The sequence below is a fragment of the Nannospalax galili genome, unplaced genomic scaffold (genome assembly GCF_000622305.1).
Source record: "Nannospalax galili isolate Female #2095 unplaced genomic scaffold, S.galili_v1.0 scaffold281, whole genome shotgun sequence".
Taxonomy (NCBI): Eukaryota; Metazoa; Chordata; class Mammalia; order Rodentia; family Spalacidae; genus Nannospalax; species Nannospalax galili.
Genome location: NW_008349068.1, coordinates 3,442,089 through 3,464,287, shown reverse-complemented (window position 1 = coordinate 3,464,287; position 22,199 = coordinate 3,442,089). Strand labels below are relative to the sequence as shown.

The 22,199-nt window shown below is 41.8% G+C and overlaps 1 protein-coding gene across 4 annotated transcripts in view; it reads left to right on the top strand.

Moving 5' to 3' along the window:
- Ino80d (INO80 complex subunit D) overlaps positions 1-22,199 on the top strand; it is a 72,992-nt gene that overhangs the window by 12,725 nt on the left and 38,068 nt on the right. For 3 of the 4 annotated variants that reach the window (XM_008846176.3, XM_017801396.2, XM_029569929.1), the window contains exons 3-6: positions 3,261-3,308; positions 5,682-5,774; positions 5,887-6,133; positions 15,070-15,812. In XM_008846176.3, coding sequence (XP_008844398.1) covers positions 5,916-6,133; positions 15,070-15,812 — 961 coding nt within the window. In that variant the 5' untranslated portion in view covers positions 3,261-3,308; positions 5,682-5,774; positions 5,887-5,915. The remainder of the gene's footprint in view (positions 1-3,260; positions 3,309-5,681; positions 5,775-5,886; positions 6,134-15,069; positions 15,813-22,199) is intronic. The other variant, XM_029569930.1, reaches the window with a different exon arrangement.

Here is a 22,199-nt window from a genome sequence, read left to right as displayed (position 1 = left end):
CTCCTCCTCTAAACCAACTAAGACATCAGTAATGACTGCCACTACCTAGTAGTCAGATTATGTGGATTAGTGCTCTGAAGTGCAGTGAACTTGAACTGGGATGAGAAGATGCTGAGAGTGATTCCTCTTTAATTAAGGCACAGTGAGGGTAAAATCAGTAGACCACATGCCTGCAATGGCAAGATTCAGTCTCTGTGTTGGGCTTTCAGAGTGGCAGGAAGATGGGGCTGAATCATAAACCATAGTCCCTCCTTTTTTGGGAATTTCAGAGTGGATGAGACAGTGACAGGAAGGAGCTTATAGCTGCTCAATTTTTGTCAACTGAGGAGAAATTAAACCTATATTCCCATCCTCAACCTATGCCGTGCATGTACCTGTGGAAACTAATTAGTCTAGCATGGAATCATGTCTCAGGGGAAGAGGATTTGTGATGAGTATTTCCAGAAACAGCCGAAAGGTGAAAATTGTGATCAAATAGTTCACTCCGGTAGGAGGTGGAGGTGAGCAATTAGAGGAAAAATGAGGTAAAGAGCTGAAGGAATAATAGTACAACAGAAGGGGATAATGGTGGCCAAGGGTTCACAGTAAAAGAAAATGTGGTCATAGTAGAAAAGAAGGCCACTTTCAATGTAATGGATAAGTGCGGGGGATAAACTTAAGAGTAAATAAAGAAAACTTAAGGAAGACTAGAGAGCCAGGTATGATGGCTCAAGTTTGTAATCCTATACCTTGGGAGGCAGAGGCAGGAGGATTGCCTTGAGTATGAGGCAGTCTCTGTGCTACATAGTTCAGGCTAGCCTAGGGAGACAGTGATAAGTGGGGAGTATAGTAAACCTAGGAGACTAATAATTGAGGATATTAGCTGAATAAATGAAGCAGAATTCCCCCCCACGCCCCCACCCGGACTGGGCCTCACTACCAGGGAGCCAAGACTGACCTTGGCTCCCAGCAGCCCTCCTATCACCCTCCTTAGAGCTGGGATTACAGGCCAGCACCACCACACCCGGCTGAAAAAGTTTTCAAAAGAAGTGGGGTGTGGTGGCTCAGGCTTGTAAAATCCTAGCACTCAAGAGGATCACCTTGAGTTTGAGTCCAGACTTGGCTCCATAGCAAGATACTGTCCCCCAAAATGAAAAAGAGAACCAACTACCCAACCAACAACCAAACAAATTGCCTTGCATATTCCTTTAACCCTGCTCTCAGACTTCTCCTATGATTTAGAAATCTGTGTAGACATGCAGGTTTATTTTATTTTTATTTCTTTTTTTTTTCAAGACAGGGTCTCCCTGTAGCCCCAGCTGGCCTGGAACTCACTGTGTAGAACTCACTGGTCTCAATCTCACAGAGATTGGTTTGCCTCTGCCTCCTGAGTGCTGGGATTGAAGATGTGAGCCACCATGCCCAGCTTTGGTTTATTTTTTTTTTCCATATAGTCAAACTAATGTTGTAAATGACTTTAATTTTTATTTATCTTTCTCTGCTGTGTATGTATGTTTGCATACCCACATACACATGTTCATGTGAGTGAAGGCAGGCACCTGCTCCAGGTATGTGTGGTCAGAGGACAACCTCAGGTGTCAGTCCTCATCTTCCACCTTATTTGAAACAGAGTCTTTTTTGTGAACTGTTGTATTTGCCAGGCCAGCTAGCCCGAGAGCATCAGGGAATTCTCCTGCTTCTGTTTCCCATATCCCTGAAGGAGTGCTGGGATTATATACGTGTGCTACCGAGTCTGGCTTTATGTGGGTGCTGGGAATTTGAACTTAGATCCCCACACCTGTGTAGCAGGTGCTTTACATTCTTAGCCATCTCCCCAGCCCTGTAAATAACCTTTTAAACTTATATGCATGGTACTTAAAAAATTTACTTATCGTGTGTGTGTGTGTGGTGGGGACGTATGTATGTTATGTGCTCGTGCCTGTGTGTGCATGCCACGGCACAGGTGTGGAAATCAGAGGACAGCTTGTAGGAGTCAGTTCTTTCCTTCTACCCTTTGAGTCCAGGATGGAACTCAGGTCCTCAGGCATGGTGACAAGCATCCTTTACCTGAGCCATCTTGCTGGCCTCAAGGGTGTTTATTTTTATTTTTTGGGGGGTCTTTTTGAGACAGGATCTCCCTGTAGCCCCAGCTGTCCTGGAACTCACTATGTAGACCAGGCTGGCCTTGAACGCACAGAGATCCGTCTGCCTCTGCCTCAAGAGTGCTGGGATTAAAGGCATGCGTCATCACGCCCGGCCAAAGGTGTTTATTTTTAACAGATCTTCAAATAGATTTACTTGAATTAATTTTGTGAAAGATGTAGTGGTTGTTGAGTAGATGAGTGACAGAGAATGTAAAGTTAAAAGCATCCACGGGTTCGCTTTGACATGTATCCTGTCCTAAATATCCAGACTTTTTGGTCAGCTAGAATTTTTTGTTTGTTTTGTGATAGGGCCTCCTATATGCCAGGATATCCTCTAACTGGCAAAGTAGTCAAGGCTGATCTTGAACTTCTGATCCTCCTACCTCCCGAGTGCTGGGATTAAAGGTTTTCGCCACTATATCCAGGGTTATGCAGTGCTGGGTATGGAACCCAGGGGCTTGTGCAAAGCATTCTACCAACTGAGCCCCAGCCCCCAGATTGATTTCCTCTCCCTTCCCCTCCCCTTTTTCTTTCCCCTTTTCCTTCTTCACCTCCTCCCCTCCCCTTGCCTCTTTTCCTCTCCTTATTTTTTCATTCTTTCTTTTCTTTTACTTTGCTAGGGATTGAACCCAAGGTCTTCCATGCACTAGGTGACCAGTCAACAATTGGTCCCCATCCCCAGCCTAGGGTCAGCTAAATTTAAATTTTAGTTCAATTTTTCTTTCTTTTATCCTAATAAGGTAAAATGAGTAATTGCTTTGCATTTATGTGTGGTTAGGTTTATTTAGTAGTAAATGTCATTTTTAAAGATTAAGTATGCTACTATTTCAGGGGTTTTCTTTGTGTTTATCAAGTCTGAGACCTCAGCTTCATGAACTTGGTTCAGTTTGTTGTTACAGATATGCTACACCTTGTCCTTCTGTATGTACAAAGCTAGTGAATGCTGTGCTTCTCAAAGAGAATATAGAGTCTTGGTATCACTGGCAGGTGGAAATCTAGTAATACCAACATTTAGGAATAACTTCCATTTTCCAGAGCTTGCCGTATGCTAGTCATGGTCCTTGGTGTATTTCCTGTATCATCATTGGATCCTTAGAACAACTTGGTGGTGACATAACTGTTAACCCTGTTTTGCAGGTGAGAAAACAGATTCAGTGAGTTTAAATGATTTGTTCAAGATAACAGGTAAGTGGCAGATTTTGAACTTGAACAGCCATATCTTTTGGCTTCTCAAGCATTTATGTACCTTGTGATTCATTGGTATAAGGAATTTCATATTCGATCTTTCTTCCCTCCCTCCTTCCTTCCCTCCTTCTCCCTCTTCCCTTTTCTGTGGTGCTAGGTTTTGAACCCTGGGCTTTGTACATGCTGAGCATGTGCTCTGTTCTGTATACCTCCACCCTCATCAAATTTCTTCTTTTTCTTTTTCTTTTTCTTTTTCTTTTTCTTTTTTTTTTGGAGACAGAGTGTTATGACCTTGAACTTCTGATTCTCCTGTCTCTGTCCACACATCCACAAGTGCTGAGATTATAGGCCCAGGCCTGCAGATTATAAGCATACGTCATTTATGCTAGTTTTTATGCATTGCTAGGGATTGAACCTAATGCTTTACTCTCTCAGTGGAGCTACAGCTCAGTCTCTGAACCCAGTTTCTTTTTAGTTTCTTTTTTATTTATTTTTGAAACAGGGTCTCCTTGTAGCCCTAGCTGACCTGGAACTCATTATGTAGACCAGGCTGGCCTTGAATTCACAGAGATCCGGCCTGCCTCTGCCTCCTAAATGCTAGGATTAAATGCTTGCGCCACCACCACGCCCAGCTTGAACTCAAGTTTCTTAAAGGATGGGCTGTTTCTTGACTTTTTCAGAAACTGGGTGTCTGTGCTGTTTCTTTTACCATATGGGTGACTTTGGGAGGGAGTGGAGGCTTTTTCAGCTCATGGAGACCCAGATTTCACAAAATAGTTTCAGTTTGTTGTTATACATTTAATGGTGTATCTAAATGCAATGTTTAATCTTTTTTGTGTATACACAGCTAGTGAATATTGTGTAATTTCTTTTCTTTTTCTTAAGGAATCTTGGGTCAAAAGATCTAAACCATGATTTTGTGATAAGGAGCACCACCCCCAGCTTGTTTTTGGTTTTTGAGACTGTGTCTCCCTATAGTCCTTGGCTGACCTGGAACTTACTGAGTAGGTCAGACTGGCCTTGCTCTCACAGAGATCCACCTGCCTCTGCCTCCTGAGTGTTGGGATTAAAGGCAAGCACCAGTATACCTGACTTTTTTTAAAATTTAAATTTAAACTTATGTGTGTATATGCGTGCTATGGCATGTGTGTGGAGGTCAGAGGACAACTCTGCAATCAGTACTTTCCCTCTACCTTTATGTGGTTCTGTGGATTGAACTCAGGTTACTGGGCTTGCACAGCAAGTGTGTGTACGTTAGTATACATGTGCATGCCATGATTCGAACGTGGAGGTCAGAGGACAGTTTTTGGGAATCATTTTTCTCCTTCTACCACGTGGGTCTAGAAGATTGAACTCAGATCATCAAGCTTGGCAATAAGTGCCTTTCCCCAATGAGCCATCTTGTGTTTTTTTTTTTTTTTAATAGAGTCTTCCTATGTACCCCTGGATGGCTAGAACCTGCTAAATACAACAGGCTAGCCTTGAACTCAAAGCAGCTCTCCTGCTTTAGCTTCCCAACTGCTGGGATTATAGGCATATGGTATCATACCCAGAATAATTCTGTATTTCATAGAAACATTTGTTACAGATTGCCAGGTAGTTTGTCAACATAACCAAAAATATAGATTTATTTATTTTTGTTTTATGTATATGTGTTTTGCCTGCATGTGTGTAAATGTACCATGTGTGTGCAATGCCTAGAGGGTGTAGGATCCCCTGGAACCAGAGTTACAGATGGCTGCTAGCCACCATGTGGGTGCTGGGAAGCAAACCCTGGTCCTCTGTAAAAGCAATCATTTCTCCAGCCACTAGAATTGTTTTTTTGTTGTTATTGTTTCAGTTTTTTGAATATTGAGGCAGAGTCTCATATATCCCTGGCTGGCTCAGACGTAGTGTGGAGGGTGACCTTGAGTTCCTGATCCTCCTACCTCCCAAGTGCTGGGATCAGTGGCCACACCAGTAGTAATGCTAACAGCTTCATACTGTAACATTCACATTGTGGAAGAGCTCGTCACAGCATGTAGAGAGTGCGTGTGATTGGGTTCAGCTTTTTTTTTTTTTCCTTCGGTCTTTTTGAGACAAGGTCTCACTCTAGCCCCAGCTGGCATGGAACTTGCTATGTAGACCAGGCTGGCCTCGAACTCACAGAGATCCACCTGCCTCTGCCTTCTGAGTGCTGGGATTAAAGGCGTGCGCCACCACACCAGGCCAGATCCAGTTTGTAAAAGCCCCCTTTTTTCTCTTGGATCTCATCACTGGGATATTAGATTATGAGTCTACCACAGTAGGAAGGGTGACATTGAATACCTTGTGTTCTGGTGAACTGGCTTTGCTGATTTCTGTTTGTTAACAAGGCCTTTGATATTTTTGTAGACGATCTACTTCCTCTTGATTGAGCAGCGTTCCAAATTGTGGTATCCTTGGGGTTCTCTTCACAGTGCTGCGGTACAGAAGATTTAAAATCAGGTATGGCAGAGAGGCCAGAAGTTCCTCAGTGAAATTCTCAACTTGAATCTGCCTTGCGCTCTTCTGATTTGTTTATCATTTGGGTTTCTTTGTTTTTGTGGTGGCCTTTTAGCTGATGTTCACAAGGAATAGAGTCACGTGATGTATGAAGGGAAACATATACACTTCTCTGAGGTTGACAATAAGCCCTTGTGCTCATATAGCCCCAAACTGTGCAAGCAGCGGCGACTCAACGGCTACGCTTTCTGTATCAGACACGTTCTGGAAGACAAGACTGCCCCCTTCAAGCAATGTGAATATGTGGCCAAGTACAACAGCCAACGCTGTACCAACCCCATTCCCAAATCCGAGGATCGTAGGTAAGAGCCGCCCCTGCTTTCCCTAGTAGGCTTGGATCCTTTCCTTGCCTTTCTTTGATTCTCTGACTCTAAGTGGGGAATTAACACATTGAGTCCTGGACTGTTTGTTCTGAGTAAACTTTGGAATGCATCTGGGGACAAGGGATGGCAGTTTCATTTCAGTGGAGTAGTAAATTTTAGGAGTTATTTAAAAAGTATATTTCGGTGTTTTATTCTTTTATTCATTTCATAGACTTCTAGAATTTTTTCTTTTTAAAAATTTTCCCTGTGGTTGGGCATGGTGGTACACGCCTTTAATCCCAGCACTCAGGAGGCAGAGGCAGGTGGCTCTCTGTTAGTTCAAGGCCAGCCTAGTCTACATAGTGAGTTCCAGGACAGCTGGGGCTATAGGGAGACCTTGTCTCAAAAAGACCAAAAAAAAAAAAAAAAAAATTTTTTTTTCCCCTGAAAATTGCTGCTTGAAATTTCGGTACCATTTGCTGGTTTGTGACCATGCAAAGGAGCTGCTGTTTTCCCCACTTACCATCTTCCAGTGAGAGAAATGATAGGAACTGGTTAAGTGTTATAATCAATATAGATTTGGGTTTTAAAAGCAGCATATACAAAAAAAGGTATAAAACATATGTACCTAATTGAAAAACATTTTGAAATATTATTCAAGTCATTGAGAAGATTTGCTTCCTAACAATGTCTAAGTAGTGCTGTCATTCTTGTCTAGCCTATTTTTGTTTAAAAAGCATTCCAAATGGATTATGAATTCAGATTGTTTTTTCACTTTAAGGATAGATTTTATCACTAAAATTGTGAATTTATAAAAACATGAAGTTATTTTTTAAAAAATGGGTTATACATTGTCTTTACATTCTTAGGAAAAGTAATACTTTTACATATAGTCTTTCATGTTTCTTTTTCCTTAATTCTCCAGAACTCTTTTTGATATTCTGGAAATCTGAAGATATGAATGCTTATTTTTCAAATGTTTTGCATACTTACCTATCTTTAGGTAGAAAACTTGAACCTTCTATCCTACAAAATACACACACCCCTAGTCCGTGCTCCTTTAAGTAAGCAAATGCTGCCTGCATAAATTGGCTGAAAAAGAGTCATGGTTTCTTGTGTTTCTTTTTTTTTTTTTTTTTTTTTTTCCCACGGTGAGTATTTTTCTCTTTCAGTGTGAAATAAATAATTTGTGTAGGTAGAGATCCAACCAAAATGAATACATAGAATGTGGTGATTTGGGGATACTCTTTCAGAATTTCTAATGAGCACTTAAGGCTTCAGATTACAGTACCTGAACATTAGAAACAGCTGCTTAGTGAGGCAAGGAATAAAAATTTAATCTCAGGTGTGAAAGGGACCGTATATTAGGTTAAGTGTGTCTGTCTGGTTAGTTTTAAAAGACTGAAAATGATCATTTATTACCCTTTGCCTCTTAATGCAAAGAATTGCTAAGCTTGGGTCACTTTCACTTGAAGCTCCACTGTAAACGAACCTCTATAATTTTGCTGTTAGGTGTATCACAGATGCACCTCTCAACCTTGGGCTCTTTTCCCTTTGGACCTAAAGCAAGTATGTCTTAACAGCAAGATCTGAACAGAGTCCTGAATTTCTTTAAAATATTAATTCTCTGAAACATCTGTCTTCACCTTTGTGTTTGAAGTAGTTTCCTCTTTTCAGATCAAGAAGGGGAAGGATTTGTATGTTTCTATGTTGAGACAAGCTAGGTTTAACAAGTACTAAGTTATACATTTTTTTAAAAATTAAAAAAAATTATTATTTTTATTTTGTGTGTATGCATGTATTGCCTGCGTGTAGGTAAGTGCACCCATGTTGTGCAGTGAATTCCCACGGAGGACAGAAGGATCCCCTGGAACTGGAGTTACAGACAGTTGTTAGCTGCCGTGTGGGTCCTGGGATTTGAACCTGGGTCCTCTGCAAGAATAGTCAGTGTTTTTAACCACTGAGCTATCTCTCCAGCCCCTAAGTTGCACATTTTTTTTCAGAATTATTCCATGACTATATGAATGGAAAAAAAAAAATGAATGCAAAGGATTTTTGTTGTTGGTAGGGTTATTTGCAATTCAGTTTAAGTAAAATCAGAAAGAGGTAGTAATATTGTTGTCCTAAGAAATACAAGTTGAAGTAATTTAACAATATGTTGAAACCTGTGTCTAAATGTTAAAGTTATATATTATACAGAAAATATTCACTTGAAAGTAAATACTAATTATTGTTAGTACAATTAGTCTTGGAGCACTTAGATTTGAGATGATTTTATCTATTGTTTTAGAAAACAAGTTTTAACTGACAAAGTTAGCCAGGTACAGTGGCTCACACTCCTGTAGTCCCAGTGCTCTAAAGGCTGAGGCAGGGGGATTGCTGGAAGTTCAAGGTTAGCCTGTGCTACATAGTGAATTTTAGCCATAGCGTGAGAATTTATCTCAAAAAAAACAAGCACGTGGGGGCTGGAGAGATGGCTCAGTGGTTAAGAGCACTGGCTGCTTTTGCAGAGGACCCGAGTTCGATTCCCAGCACCCACATGACGGCTATGAACCGTCCTTAACTCCAGTTCCAGGGGAATCCGAAGTTCTCTTCTGACCTCTGTGGCATTGCATAACATGGGTGCACTCACATACATGCAGGTGATACACTCATACACATAAAATAAAGATAAATGAAAAAAAAGAAAATCCGAGCATGTACACACACACACACACACACACACACACACATACACCTCCAAAACAAAAACAAAACCCTAAAACAAAAAGGACAGTTAATTGGCTGGTCATCAGTTAGAAGAACCAATCAATCTTTCTTATGATCTTTTTTCTTTTTCTTTTCATTTTTACATGTATTTATTTATTTTTTGGGTGGACATGAATCTCTGTCTCTCCTATTCCATGGGTTCCTAGGATTGAACTCAGTCATCAAACTTGGTGGCAAGTGCCTTTACTTAATGAGCCATCTCTCTGCCTTTCTTGCCCCACTTCCTCCCCTCTCCCCTTTTGTAAGACAGGGTCTTAGATAACCCAGGCTAGCCTAGAGCTCACTAAGTAGCTGAGGATGGCCTTGAATTCCTGACCTTCCTGGCTCCACTTCCCAGTGCTGGGTTTTCAGGTCTGTACCACTATGCCCAGTAGAGGAATCTTCTTTTCTTTTTCTTTTAAAACATACTTTATTTTAAATTTCCATTTATTTGTGTGCCATTGTGCATCCTGTGGAGGTCAGAGGAGAACTCATGTAATTCAGTTTTTTTCCTTCCACTATGTGAATTATAGGGATGGAATTCGGTTCCTTAGGCTTGGTGACAAGGGTCGTTGCCTGCTGAGCCATCTTGCTGGTCCTCCTTTTTTTCAATGGCTATTATTAAGACAGGGTATCATTCTGTAGCCCAGGTTGACCTCAAACTTGAGGCCTTCTAGTACTACAGCCTCCCAGAGGCTGGGATTACAAGCATGTGCAACCATGCCTGGCAGGCTCTTCTTAATTTTTAGTTTCTAACTTGTCTGGTGTGTGTGATAAATGCTAAATGCTACCTTATGGGTTTCTACTGCTTTGTAATAGAGCACTGCTGTATTTGGTGGACGCACTGGCAAAGTTCATCTTTTATTTACTTGTACGGTGGGAAGCTGAGGCTCATTAATAGCCTTAGTTTCCTAGTGGTTATATTAAATCAAGTCATTTTATATAATGTTTTAGATTCAAGTTTACTATAATTATATATATTTTTAATAGTACATATCTGCCAGGAAATTTTCTTGTTCCCTGCATGTTCTTTTTAAAAACATCTTAATTAAGCCGGGCATTGTGGTATACACCTTTAATTTCAGCATTTGGGAGGCAGAGACAGGTGGATCTCTGTGAGTTCAAGGCCAGCCTGGTCTACCTAGTGATTTCCAGGCCAGCTGGGGCTACAGGAGGACCCTGTTTCAAAAAGACCAAAAAAAAAAAAAAAAAAAATTCTTAATTAAGATATGATTCCATACCATATAGTTCATCCATATAAAGGTTACTATCTGGTATTTTTCACTATTTTGCCAGATTAAGTAGTCATCACCATGATCTAATTTTAGAACACTTTCATCCTCCCCAAAGAAACTTTGAACCTAATAGCAGTCATTCCTTCTAGATAGAATAGAAATTATGTTTGTATTCTATTTCAAAAATTTTTGTTTTTTAATTTTTAATTATGTGTATGTATGTGTCCATGTGTGGATATATGCACCTGAATGTGGGAATTCATGGAGGCCAGTGGTGTTAGATCCTCTGAGTGGGAGTTAATAAGCGATTGTGAGCCTCATGGTGTGGTGCTGGAAATTGAATTTGGGTCCTCTGGAAGAGCAGTATGTGTTCTTAACTACTGAGCCCAGCATATCTATTTTCTATTTTCCTCTCCAGCCCTGTATATATATTTTCCTTTTTTTTTTTTTTTTTTTTGGGTCTTTTTGAGACAGAGTCTCCCTATAGCCAGCCCCTCCTAGCCTGTAACTTACTATGTAGTCCAGGCTGGCCTTGAACTCACAAGAGATCTGCCTGCCTCTGCCTCCCAAGTGCTAGGATTAAAGGTGTGCGCCAACATGCTGGCTCTGTATACCTATTTTCAGTGTTGTTCATTGCTAAGTAAATGTTCTAGTCCAGTTAGGAAGAATTTTTCTGAAGAGAATCAGGGTTTGGTTTTGTTTTTTTTCTTCCTCATTTACCCTGTGCCTAGGTTGGTCTGGAACTTGTAATTCTGCCTCAGCCTCCTGAATCCTGAGATAACAGATATGAGCCACCTGCACTTAGGAATATGAATATACATACGTATATATTTTGTGTGTATGAGTGTTTTTTGCATGTTATTTAAATCTACCCATGTCAGGCCCTCTTGAGGCCCTGGTTACAGGCAGTTGTTAACTGCCATGTGGGTGCTAGGAACTGAACAAACCTGGGTCCTCTGCAAGAGCAAGTGCTCTTAACCACTGAACCATCTCTCCAGCCCCTATATATAAAATTTTGGTTTTTTGCTTGTGGGGTGTGTGTGTGTGTGTGTATGTATGTTTGTGAGAGAGAGACAGGGTCTCCCTGTAGCCCCAGCTAGCCTGGAAATCACTGTGTGACCAGGCTGGCCTTGAACTCACAGAGAACCGCCTGCCTCTGCCTCCCAATTGCTGGGATTAAAGGCGTGCACCACCACGCCCGGCTTAAATTACATTCTTATTATTGTATGGCCTATACACATGCCACGGCTATGCATGTGTGGAGTTCAGAGAACTTATAGGAGTTGGTTCTGGGGTTTGAATTTAGTTTGTCGGGCCCAGCAAATGACTTTACCAGCTGAACCATCTTACCAGCCCCCAGAACAGGCTTTTTTTTTGGGGGGGGGTGTTCTTTTTGAGACAGGTTCTCCCTGTAGCCCCAGCTGTCCTGGAATTCACTATGTAGACCAAGCTGGCCTTGAACTCATAAAGATCTGCCTGGGATTAAAGGTGTGCACCACCTCGCCCAGCTAGAACAGGCTTTTTTATAAGTACAGATCAATCTTTTCATGAATTGCTGAAGACTTTTTTTTCTTGTATTGAATATTGAGCCCACAGCCTTGCATACTTGAGGCAAGTGCTCTCCAATAAGCTACCCTTCTAGCTCTTTTTTATTTTGAGACAGAATATTACTATGTAGCCTAATTTGTCCACAAATTTGCCATCTTCCTGCCTTTGTATGCTGAGTAACTGGAATTGTATTAGTGTGCCACCATGTCTGGCTACCATTTATCTATTTACTTGTTTGTTTTGATCCTGGGTCTCTAGTAGCCCAAGTTGACCTTGAACTCCCTATACATAGTAGAGGATGACTTTGAATCCTTTGGATCCTCTTGCCTCCACTTCCCAACGTTTGGGATTACAGGTGTGTACCATCATATCCACTGCCATTTACTCTTTTTTCTTTTTGTTTTTGATTTATTTAATTATTTTTATTTTTTTTTTGGTGGGGGGTGTTTTTGAAGCAGGGTCTCCCTGTAGTCTCAGCTGGCCTGGAATTTGCTATGTAGACCAGGCTGGCCTTGAACTCACAGAGATCCACCTGCCTCTGCCTCCCAAATGCTGGGATTAAAGGTGTGAGCCACCACGCTGGGCCAGATTTATTTATTTTTAGCTTAAGTATAGAATGTCTTGCCTGCATGTGTGTAAGTGCACCATGTACCTACAATGCCCATGGAGGCCAGAAGAAGGCATCAAATCCCTTGGAACTGGAGTTAAGGTCAGTTGTTAGCAGCTATGTGGGTGCTGGGAACTGAACCTGGGTCTTCTGCAAGAGCAGTTGGTGCTCTTAACCTCTGAGCCATCTCTCCAGCCCCATTTTTTATTTAAAAACAATTTTTTTTTATTATTTTTATTTTATGTGTATGAGTGTATTGCTTACATGTATGCAAGTGCACCTGTGTTGTGCGTTCCCATAGAGGTCAGAAGAGGGTATTGGATCCCATGGAACTGGAGTTATAGACAGTTATTAGCTGCCATGTGGATGCTGGGAATTGAACCTGAGTCCTTTGCAAGAACCTGAGTCATCTCTCTCGCCATTTATTAATTAATTAACTAATTAATTATTTGGTCTTTTTGAGGCAGGGCCTCCCTATAGCCCCAGTTGGCCTGGAACTCACTATGTAGACCAGGCTGGCCTGGAACTCACAGAGATCTGCTTGCCTCTGCCTCCCAAGTGCTGGAATTAAAGGTGTGTGCCACCACACCCAGCTCTCTCATTTATTCTTTAAAAAATTTTTAAAAAAATTTATCTTTATGAGTGTTTTGACTGCATGTATGTTAGGTGTTCATGTGAGTGCAATGCCTGTAGAGACCAGAGGAGGAGGGCATAAGATCCTCTGGAACTGGAGTTAAAGACAATTGTTAGCTGCCATGTGGGTACTGGAAACTGAACTTGGGTCTTCTGCAAGAGCAGCCAGTGCTCTTAACTACTGAGCCATCTCTCTAGCCTGCTCCCTTCCCCATTTACTTTTTATTAATTTTTAAAACTTCTTATTTACTAGTTATTTCCAATACATCTCTCCTTGCTGCCCTCAATCTTTTGACTCTCTTTTGTGTTAACTATGTATGAATCCAGCTCAGAGCTGCCAGTTGTAATCAGTGCTCTCTGGAAATATCACTTGTTCCCCACAGTAGTGGGTTCCATCTTCAAATAACTTTGGGAAACACTGACAAATGAGTACATCTCCCTCTTGGAACTCCATGATACACATTATTATACATAATTCTCTGAAAACTTTTCAACAGAAACAAGCAACAACAAAACCATTATATAATTTTAGTTAAGCTGTAATTTTCCAAATTGACTTAAGCATGGAATACTGCTTTAATAGCATACTTGTTAACATACTGTGGGAACTGTGTGAGAAGCAGGGATTTGGAGAAGACTATTCTACTGCCCAAACCCTCCACAGGTTTTCAGTACAGTTAATTGGCATAGCAGGTATTTATTTTCTCATGTACAGAGACTGTCCTTTCATAGTATTTAAGTTACAAAAGTAGCCTGCCCATTATTGAAGACCAATGAGGGTCTTTGTGAGCTTTGATTGTAGTTCATGTCTTAACTTGTCACTTTCTACATGGAAAATGGTTTGGGGAAAATTTACTTTTGTAAATGTAGTACAGTTATCTGTATAAAGGGCATTATTTCAGTGCCTACTTCATCTTAGTGCTGGAGGAGATAGTCCATGTTCTTAATCTCTGCTTGTTGAGAAACTCATTCTGTTAACCACTTCCTCCCCTGCCCACCCCCCTTACTCTTGCTCTCTGTAGCATGCAGTAGATACTTGACATTCTTCAGGGTTATGATCTAAGATCTTAATGAATCTTCAGAAAACTTAAGTGACATTGGAACAAACCATTTTTTTCCATAAGAATTTTAGATGATCTTCAGACTTCCAATAGTTATTTTGTATGCGATGAATAGAGAATAAAGCTCTGTGAGACCCACCAAGCTGTTGTCCAAGACCATCTACCAGCTGACCAACCTGCTTCTCTCTGGCCTTCTCTGCACATTAGCAGTTCACATATTTGCCTTATCAAAATTACATAGACCTCAGTTGGGATTGCTTGAGAGTAGTAAGAGTGGTATTTTTGTTGTTGTTTGGATTGAGTTTAGGTTGGCCTGCTTTTTGAGACAGGGTCTTGCTAGGTAGCCTAGGCTGATCTTAATTAAACTTGTGATTCTCCTGCCTCAGTCTCCTAAGTGCTGACATTTCGTGCCTGTGTACCAGCTGTCCAGCAGGCAATACATTTTTTTTCTTTTAGTTTTTAGAGACATGGTTTCATGTATCCCAGGCTAGCCTTGAATTTACAGTATAGCCAAGGATGGCCTTGAACTCCTAATCTTCCTACCTTAACCTCCCGTTAGGATTATAGGCATGTGCTACCCACCTGGCCTAGGCCATTGTCCTAGTTTGTTCTTCATTGCTGTGACAAAATACTCTGACCAATACCAACTTGGGGAGGAAAGGATTTATTCAGCTTATATCTCCCAGGTTGCAGTTCATCAGGGAGCCCAAGGTAGGAACTCAGGGCAGGAACCTGGAAGCAGGAGCTGGAGCACAGGCCATGGAGGAACGCTGCTTTACTGGCTTGCTCCCCTGGCCCCTGCTCAGCCTGCTCTCTTATGCAACACAGGCCCACCTGCCCAGGGGTGGCACCACCCACAGTGGGCTGGGCCCTCCCACATCACTCATCAAGAAGATGCCCCTCAGACACGGCCATAGGCCAGTCCAATGAAGGCAATTCCCCAATTGAGGCTCCCTCAACCCAGGTGTGTCAAGTTGACACTAAAGCTATCCAGCATAGCCATCCAAGTTTTAATGTATTAGGAGTCACATTTTGTAATATGTGGCTTTATAGTCTCCTCTTTACATGTAAAATGGATGTTTTCCTGTGTGTGCATCTTTGCAGGTACTGCAACAGCCACTTGCAGGTACTTGGCTTTATCCCGAAAAAAGAGAGGAAGAAAAAGAATGATCCAGTAGATGAGGTGAAGGTCAGGCACCAGATGGATACCATGGCTTTTAGCCTGACGGTGCCTACGTTGGCCTTGAAGATGCCCAACGGACTGGATAGCATGTCCCTCTCTCCACCTGGAGCAAGGGTCCCTCTCCACTACCTGGAAACTGAGTTAGAAGACCCTTTTGCTTTCAACGAGGAGGATGATGACCTAAAGAAAGGGGCAACTGTGAGAAAGAAGTTGCAGAGCAAGTTGGCTCAGAACCGGCAGCGCCAGAGAGAGACAGAGATTTTAAAAGTTCGGCAAGAGCACTTTAGTCCCCCTCCTGCACCTCCGCAGCAGCAGCCTCCACAGCAGCACTCCCACCTGTCACCTTTATCCACTTTAAAACCTCCAGCACCACCGCAGGGTTCAGTCTGCAAGTCACCTCAGCCTCAGAACACCAGCCTACCAATGCAGGGAGTGGCCCCCACCACACACACTATAGCACAAGCAAGGCAGTCCTCCCAGAAGAGGCCTCTGCCCCTCCTGCCATCCAGCAAGGCTCCTGTCATGGACTTCCCCAGGACTGACCGCATCCTCATGAAAGCCACCGCCTTCTCGCCACACTTCTCTTGTATAAGTCGATTGCAGAGACTGGTGAAACTGTGCACCCAAAAGCATCAGCTGGACACGGATCTGTTTCCTCACTTGGGTGAGTTGGCTTCTGTTTTATTGTATGTATATGATAGGAAATGTGTCAGTCACATGAGGTTTTACTGTCATAACCACCACATATCTGTTATCAGTGGGACACCGGGACTGAGTCCATAGTACAAGGTTCTATATTTATAAATATTTTATTTATTTTTATTTTATGGGTATAAGTGTATTGCCTGCATGTGTGTGAGTGCACCCATGTCATGCAGTGCCTGCAAAAGTCAGAAGAGGGCATCGGAGCCCCTGGAACTGGAGTTACGAACAGTTGTTGCCTGCCATGTGGGTGCTGGGAATCAAACCCGGGTCCTCTGCAAGAGCAGCCAGTGCTCTTAAACGGCTGAGCCATCTCTCCAGTTCAAGGTTCTATATTTAAATGGACTACATTAAAGTAAAAATATATTCCTGGAGGAGATAATACCTGGTGAATAGAATACAGATTGGAATTGGTTATTCAGAATTCATTTCTAGCTTTAAAAAAATTATTTTGACAATTTCATGCATGTATATATTTTCATGATATTTACATTAACTCTTGTCCCCCTCCCCTTCCCACTGAACCTCTTTCCAACTGGTCCCTTTTCTACTTTCATGTCTGTTTTTGTTTTTATTGGTGATGCACTGAGTTTATTTAGTTTGCTTATATGAGCCTGGGTAGGGACAGTCACAACTCTGATTAGTAGAAATAACAGTATATAAAGATGAGTCTGTTTGATTTGATGCCTCTGTGAGATTAGGATCTGTGTATTCATTGATATTTTCTGTGTCTTAGATAGGGTCTTGCTATGTTGCCTAGATTAGCCCCCAATTCATTGGCTTGTACCTCAGCCTCTTGAGTACATTTTATTATACTTTATGAACTATAGACACTATATGTTTTACTGTTGGGCTTTAGCATAGTGACAGCATTCTTACTATCTGCTCATAGCTTTTCCTTTTAACCTTCATGAAGAAGCCTGGAGTAGTACTACATGACTGTCATCCTATTACTTGGTTAGGAGGCAGAAGCAGGAAGATTACTTCAAGTTTGAGACCAGCCTGGTCTACATAGTTCCAGACCAGCCAGGGCAGCATAGTGAGACCCTCACTCACCACCCCCCCAGTGAACCTCAGTAAAGAAAATTCTCATGGCAATTTTTGTTCATGAATGGGAAGTAAGAAAAGAGCTGGAGAGATGGCTTAGCAGTTAAGAGCACTGGCTGCTCTTGCAGAGGACCCGGGTTTGATTCCCAGCACCCACATGGTGGCTAACAACCATCCGTAACTCCAGTTCCACGGGATTCGATGCCCTCTTCTGTCCTCCTCAGTACATTGCATGACATGGGTGCACAAACATACATGTAGGCAATTCATTCATACACATGAAATAAAATAAAAATAATAAATAAAATAAAAATGAAAGAAAATACAAACAAAACATTTATTTTTTAATAATATATTTTATTATTTTGATGTATGAGTGTTGCTGCATGTATGTAGGTGCACCATGTGCATTCAGTGCCCTCAGAGGCCAGAAGAGGGCATTGGATTCCTTGGAACTGGAGTTTGGGATGGTTGTTGGCCACCAGGTAGGTGCCGGGTCCTCTGCAAAATTAGCCAATGCTCTTAACTGCTGAGTCATCTCTCTAGCCCAAAACTTACTCATTTAAAAATGTTCTCTGTTATTATCGTGTTGTGCTTGTGTGCATGTGTGCAATGTGTGAGAGCTGGCACGTGTATAGTAGTCAGAGGACACCTTTTTAGGGTTGATTCTCTCCTTCCACCATGGGATCTGGGGATTGAACTCAAGTCATCAGTTTTGGGAGATAAGCACTTTACCTAAGGCATCTTATAGGCTGCAGAGAAAACTTTTACTTTGATGTAATCAAATACCTATCTTTGTTGTTTCTGAATCCTAAGCTTATATATAAATTTTTCTATATTTGCTATTAATAGTGTAATTGGATTTATTGGATTTTAGGATTTACTATGTAGCCCTGGATGGCCTTGAATTTGCTGTCTTTCTGTTTTAGCCTTCAAGTGCTGGGATTTGCATACCACCATATCTGGCTTTTTAATTGTGTGTGTATGTGTGTGCCGGTGTGGGGATATGTTCATGTGTTAGTGCAGGTGCCCACGGATTCCAGAAGAGGGTGTTGGGTCCCTTGGAGTTAAGAGTTACAGTTGACTGTGAGCCAACCAGTTTGGGTGCTGGGTACCAACTTGGGTCCTTTGCAAGGGCAGTATGTGCCCTTAACCACTGAGCCATCACTTTAGCCTCTAGAATATATTCCTGACTATGCTATGAGCTAAAATTCTGACTTCACGAAAAAAAATCTTTTGTTTGCTTGATGTGGTAGCAATAGAAATGCAAGCAAAGGCTACGAATCACAGAAGAAATGGGAATAGTCCATAGACAGTGAAAACCCCAGTTCCCATAACAGGTAAGAAAGTATAAATGAGGCCAGGTGTGGTGGCACACAGCTGTAGTCCCAGCACTTGGGAGGCAGAGGCAAGTGGATCTCTGTGAGTTCAGGGCCAGCCTGGTCTGTATAGTGAGTTCCAGGCCAGCTGGGGCTACAGGGCGAACCTGTTTCAAAACGACAAAAAAAACATATGTTAAGTGAAACCGCATTATTTACCAGATTGGCAAAATTCGTGTTCATGAACCTATGATAGTATATACATTGCTGGTGAGTAGTATAGCAATGTCAACTAATTAAAAATGTGTGTTTATAAGCTGGGCTTGTAATTCATCCCAGCACTTGGGAGGCTGAGATAAGAGGATTGAGTTGAGTTTGAGGCCAGCCCTGTTGAAAAACAAAACAAAACAAAACAAGGGGGCTGGAAACATGGCCCAGTGGTTAAGAACACTGGCTGCTCTTGGCAAAGGCCACAGGTTCAGTTCCCAGCACCCACATAGCAGCTAACAACCATATGTAACTCCAGTTCCAAGGGATCTGATGCCCTGTTCTGGCCTCTGCAGGCATTTGCACCACATGTGTGCTCTTACATATATGCAAGTAAGACACTCATACACAAAAGTAAATAAAATTAACAAAACTATACATACACACTTATAATAATGTATTATAGATACAAATAGTTATCAAGGTCGGTTTTGGGATTCCATCCTACCAGTAACTATCCAAATGTAAGAATATGTGTATGGGGGGCTGGAGAGATGGCTCAGAGGTTAAGAACACTGGTTGTTCTTGCAGAAGACCCGGGTTTGAATCTCAGCACCCACATGGCAGCTAACAACTATCCATAACTCCAGTCCTGACAGCCTCTTGTGACCTCCTCAGGCATTGGATGACACGGGTGCACTTACCTACATGCATGCAATACATGCATACACATAAAAAAAAAAAAAAAAAGTTAAAAGAATATGTGTATAGGGTGTTTATTGTAGCATTGCTTACAGAATTTGTAGTCTGCCAATATTCTGAATTAACCAATAGGAAACTTTTGAGTGACAGGGCATATGTGTTTCACACATTCTTACACAGCTGTTGTTATACAGCCCAGATACACATTTCGTTTTTCATATCTGTCTGAGCTGTGCCCTTGGCTTAACTGGCAGAAGAAAGTCAAGAGGAATTATATTACTCCATTTTCATGAAAATAAGTAAACAAAAGGAAATAAATAGGGTATATATAGTATATCCATTGGTTATGGATATGGGTAGATGCTCTCCGGTTTGGTGTGTGAGTGAACATGTGTACAGACATACACAACCTGGCTGTTGACACAGGCTTCCGCAAGGAGAGGAGACTGGGACAGGGGTATTTGATGGGAGATGAGAGTGGTGGGCTTCCTCCTGTAGCTCTAAGGTATTTCACTTGTGGTTAAGCTGTCTGAATATGTTTTATATGTACCTTTTAAGATATAGTTAAGCAAAAATATAAAATCTTAAACATATTAAATACCTGTTTGTTTTAAGACCATGGTAAATTCTTTAAAATAAAGTTGAGTTCCTATTATACTTACTCATTTGTAACCTGTTTGAGAATGTTGCATCATAATGTATTTTCAAGTTAATTATTTTTTCATATACAACACAATTTGTCATGGCTGAATTTTGTCTTATTTCCAGTTTATATTATTATAAACTATTATAGATGGCTAACTTTGCAGCAAAGCAATTACTGTCATATCTTTAATTTTTTCTTACAATGTCTGATTGACATTAGAACTGCCAATTCCAAGCCTTTGCATTTTTTGGATGGGCATAGGTACTCTGTGACTGGTCTCATACTTCGTGGTAGCACTCTGTTGCTGGGCTCCACATACTCCAACTCCCTCTGCATTTTTTATTTTGTTTTATCATCATCATTGTTATTTTTTGAGGTAGTATCTCTGGTTTTTTGAGACAGGGGTCTCACTCTATATTCAAAGCTGGCCTCAAACTCTAATCCCTAGCCTTTTTTTAAAAAAAAATTTATTTAATGACCACGTAATTAGTAGAATAATTTCATTACAACAACATTGACATAGTCAATAACAGTTTTCAGGGCAAAGATGCATCTCTTTAAAATTGGCTGTAATTTTTGGGTTCACAGTGTTGAATTAATGCAGTTGTACATTATTGTACTCAGCATAAACCCTGTAAGACATAAAATTGAATGCGGTTTTAACCTTTAAAAAAGATCTCCATCTAATTCCTAGCCTCTTGAGTGCTGGGATTGCAGTCCTCTTCCTCTGCCTTTTTTTTTTTTTTTTTTCTTTTTTTTTGGGGGGGGCAGCGTCTTAGGTAGCCCAAGTAATCTCAAACTCACTATTTAGGTGAATCGACCTTGAAGTACTAACCCTCCGCCTTCACCTCCCAAATGCTAGGATTACAGGTGTGTGCCACCACACCTGGTTCTGCATTTTTACAAACAAATTTTGTAGGTCTTCATAGGGCTTTGCGGTAGAGTTTATATCAGCATGTGTGAGGCCCTGAATTTAGTCCCAAACAACCCTCAAAAAATTTTTTATATGAGTTGCCAAGTTTTGAGAAAATGTTTTGTCAATTTACTCTCTTTTTTAGTAGTATCTGAGAATGAGTTTTCCTACCTCTTGAAGATTTATTTGTTTTTATCAATGTGTATGTGTGTGTGTTTGTAAGAGTATATAACATGTATGTATGGAGGCCAGAGGAGGGTGTCAGATTCCCTAGAGCTGGAGCTATAGGTGGGTGTGAGCCTCCTGACATGGGTGCTGGGAACCACACTCAGGTCCTCTGGAAGAGCACCAAACTCCCTTAACCATTGAGCCATCTCTCCACCCCTGAGTTTAGTTGCTGTGTAGAATCTGAAACCTTGTGAAGGAATCTCAGCTTCTGCGTACCCACCTTCCCCCCCCCCTTTTTTTTTTGAGACAGGGACTCCCTATAGCCCCAGCTGACCTGAAACTTGCTATGTAGATCAGTCTGGCCTTGAACTCACAGAGCTCTGCCTGCTTCTGCCTTCCCAGTGCTGGGATTAAAGGCGTGTGCCACCATGCCCTGTGCTCACTCTTGTTAAAACCCCAATAACAACAATAAAGACCTCCCTAGCTCGGGACATACAGCAAGAGCCTGGGCATTCAGAGGACAAGGGGCATATGTGTGTATGACTTTATAGGGTGCCAAGCATGGCTTCCAGCTGAGACTTGGAGAAAGGTGAGCTGTGTATTTGGAGGAAAAAGGGGTTTTCTGAAAGGAGAGCTCAGCTGTGCAAAGGCCCTAGGGCAGGACAGAGCCTGAGGAGACCCCTGTGGCTGGAGCAGAAGGAACTGGTGCAGAGAGAGAGGAGGGAGGCAGGAAGGGGATGGGACAGGACCAGCTGGGCTGCAGGGAGAACTTGGGCTTTGACCCCAAAGGAGATGGGAGCCACAGAGGGTTGTGGGCAGAGGAGGAAGGAAGTCTCAGTCAGATGTTCATCAGGAGCCCTCTGGCTAGCCTAGGGTTAGTCTGTCGCTGAGCTCACAGAGCTCTGCCTGCGTCTGTGTCCCCAGTGCTGGGAGTAAAGGCGTGTGCCCCCATGCCCTGTGCTCTCTCTTGTTCGTGTTCTCTCTCTCTCTCTCTCTCTCTCTCTCTCTCTCTCTCTCTCTCTCTCTTTTAAGTCTCCTGTAGCCTAGGCTAGCCTCAAAGTTGCTGTATAGACAAGAATGACCTTGAATTCCTCTTGTACCAACCTGAGTGGGGATTACAGGCATGTATCACCATACCTTGTTTATGTGGTGATGGAGGATTGAACACAAGATTTCATGCATGCTAGGTAAACACTCTACCAACTGAGCTACATCCCAGTCCTCAAGGAACTTTTCCTACAATTCTATGAATATCCATTGGTCTACCTTGTGTTTTGAATGGATCTTTTACTAATGCAGTATTTTGTAACATCATATGTTAATCATTTAAAAAATGTTGGTTTACAG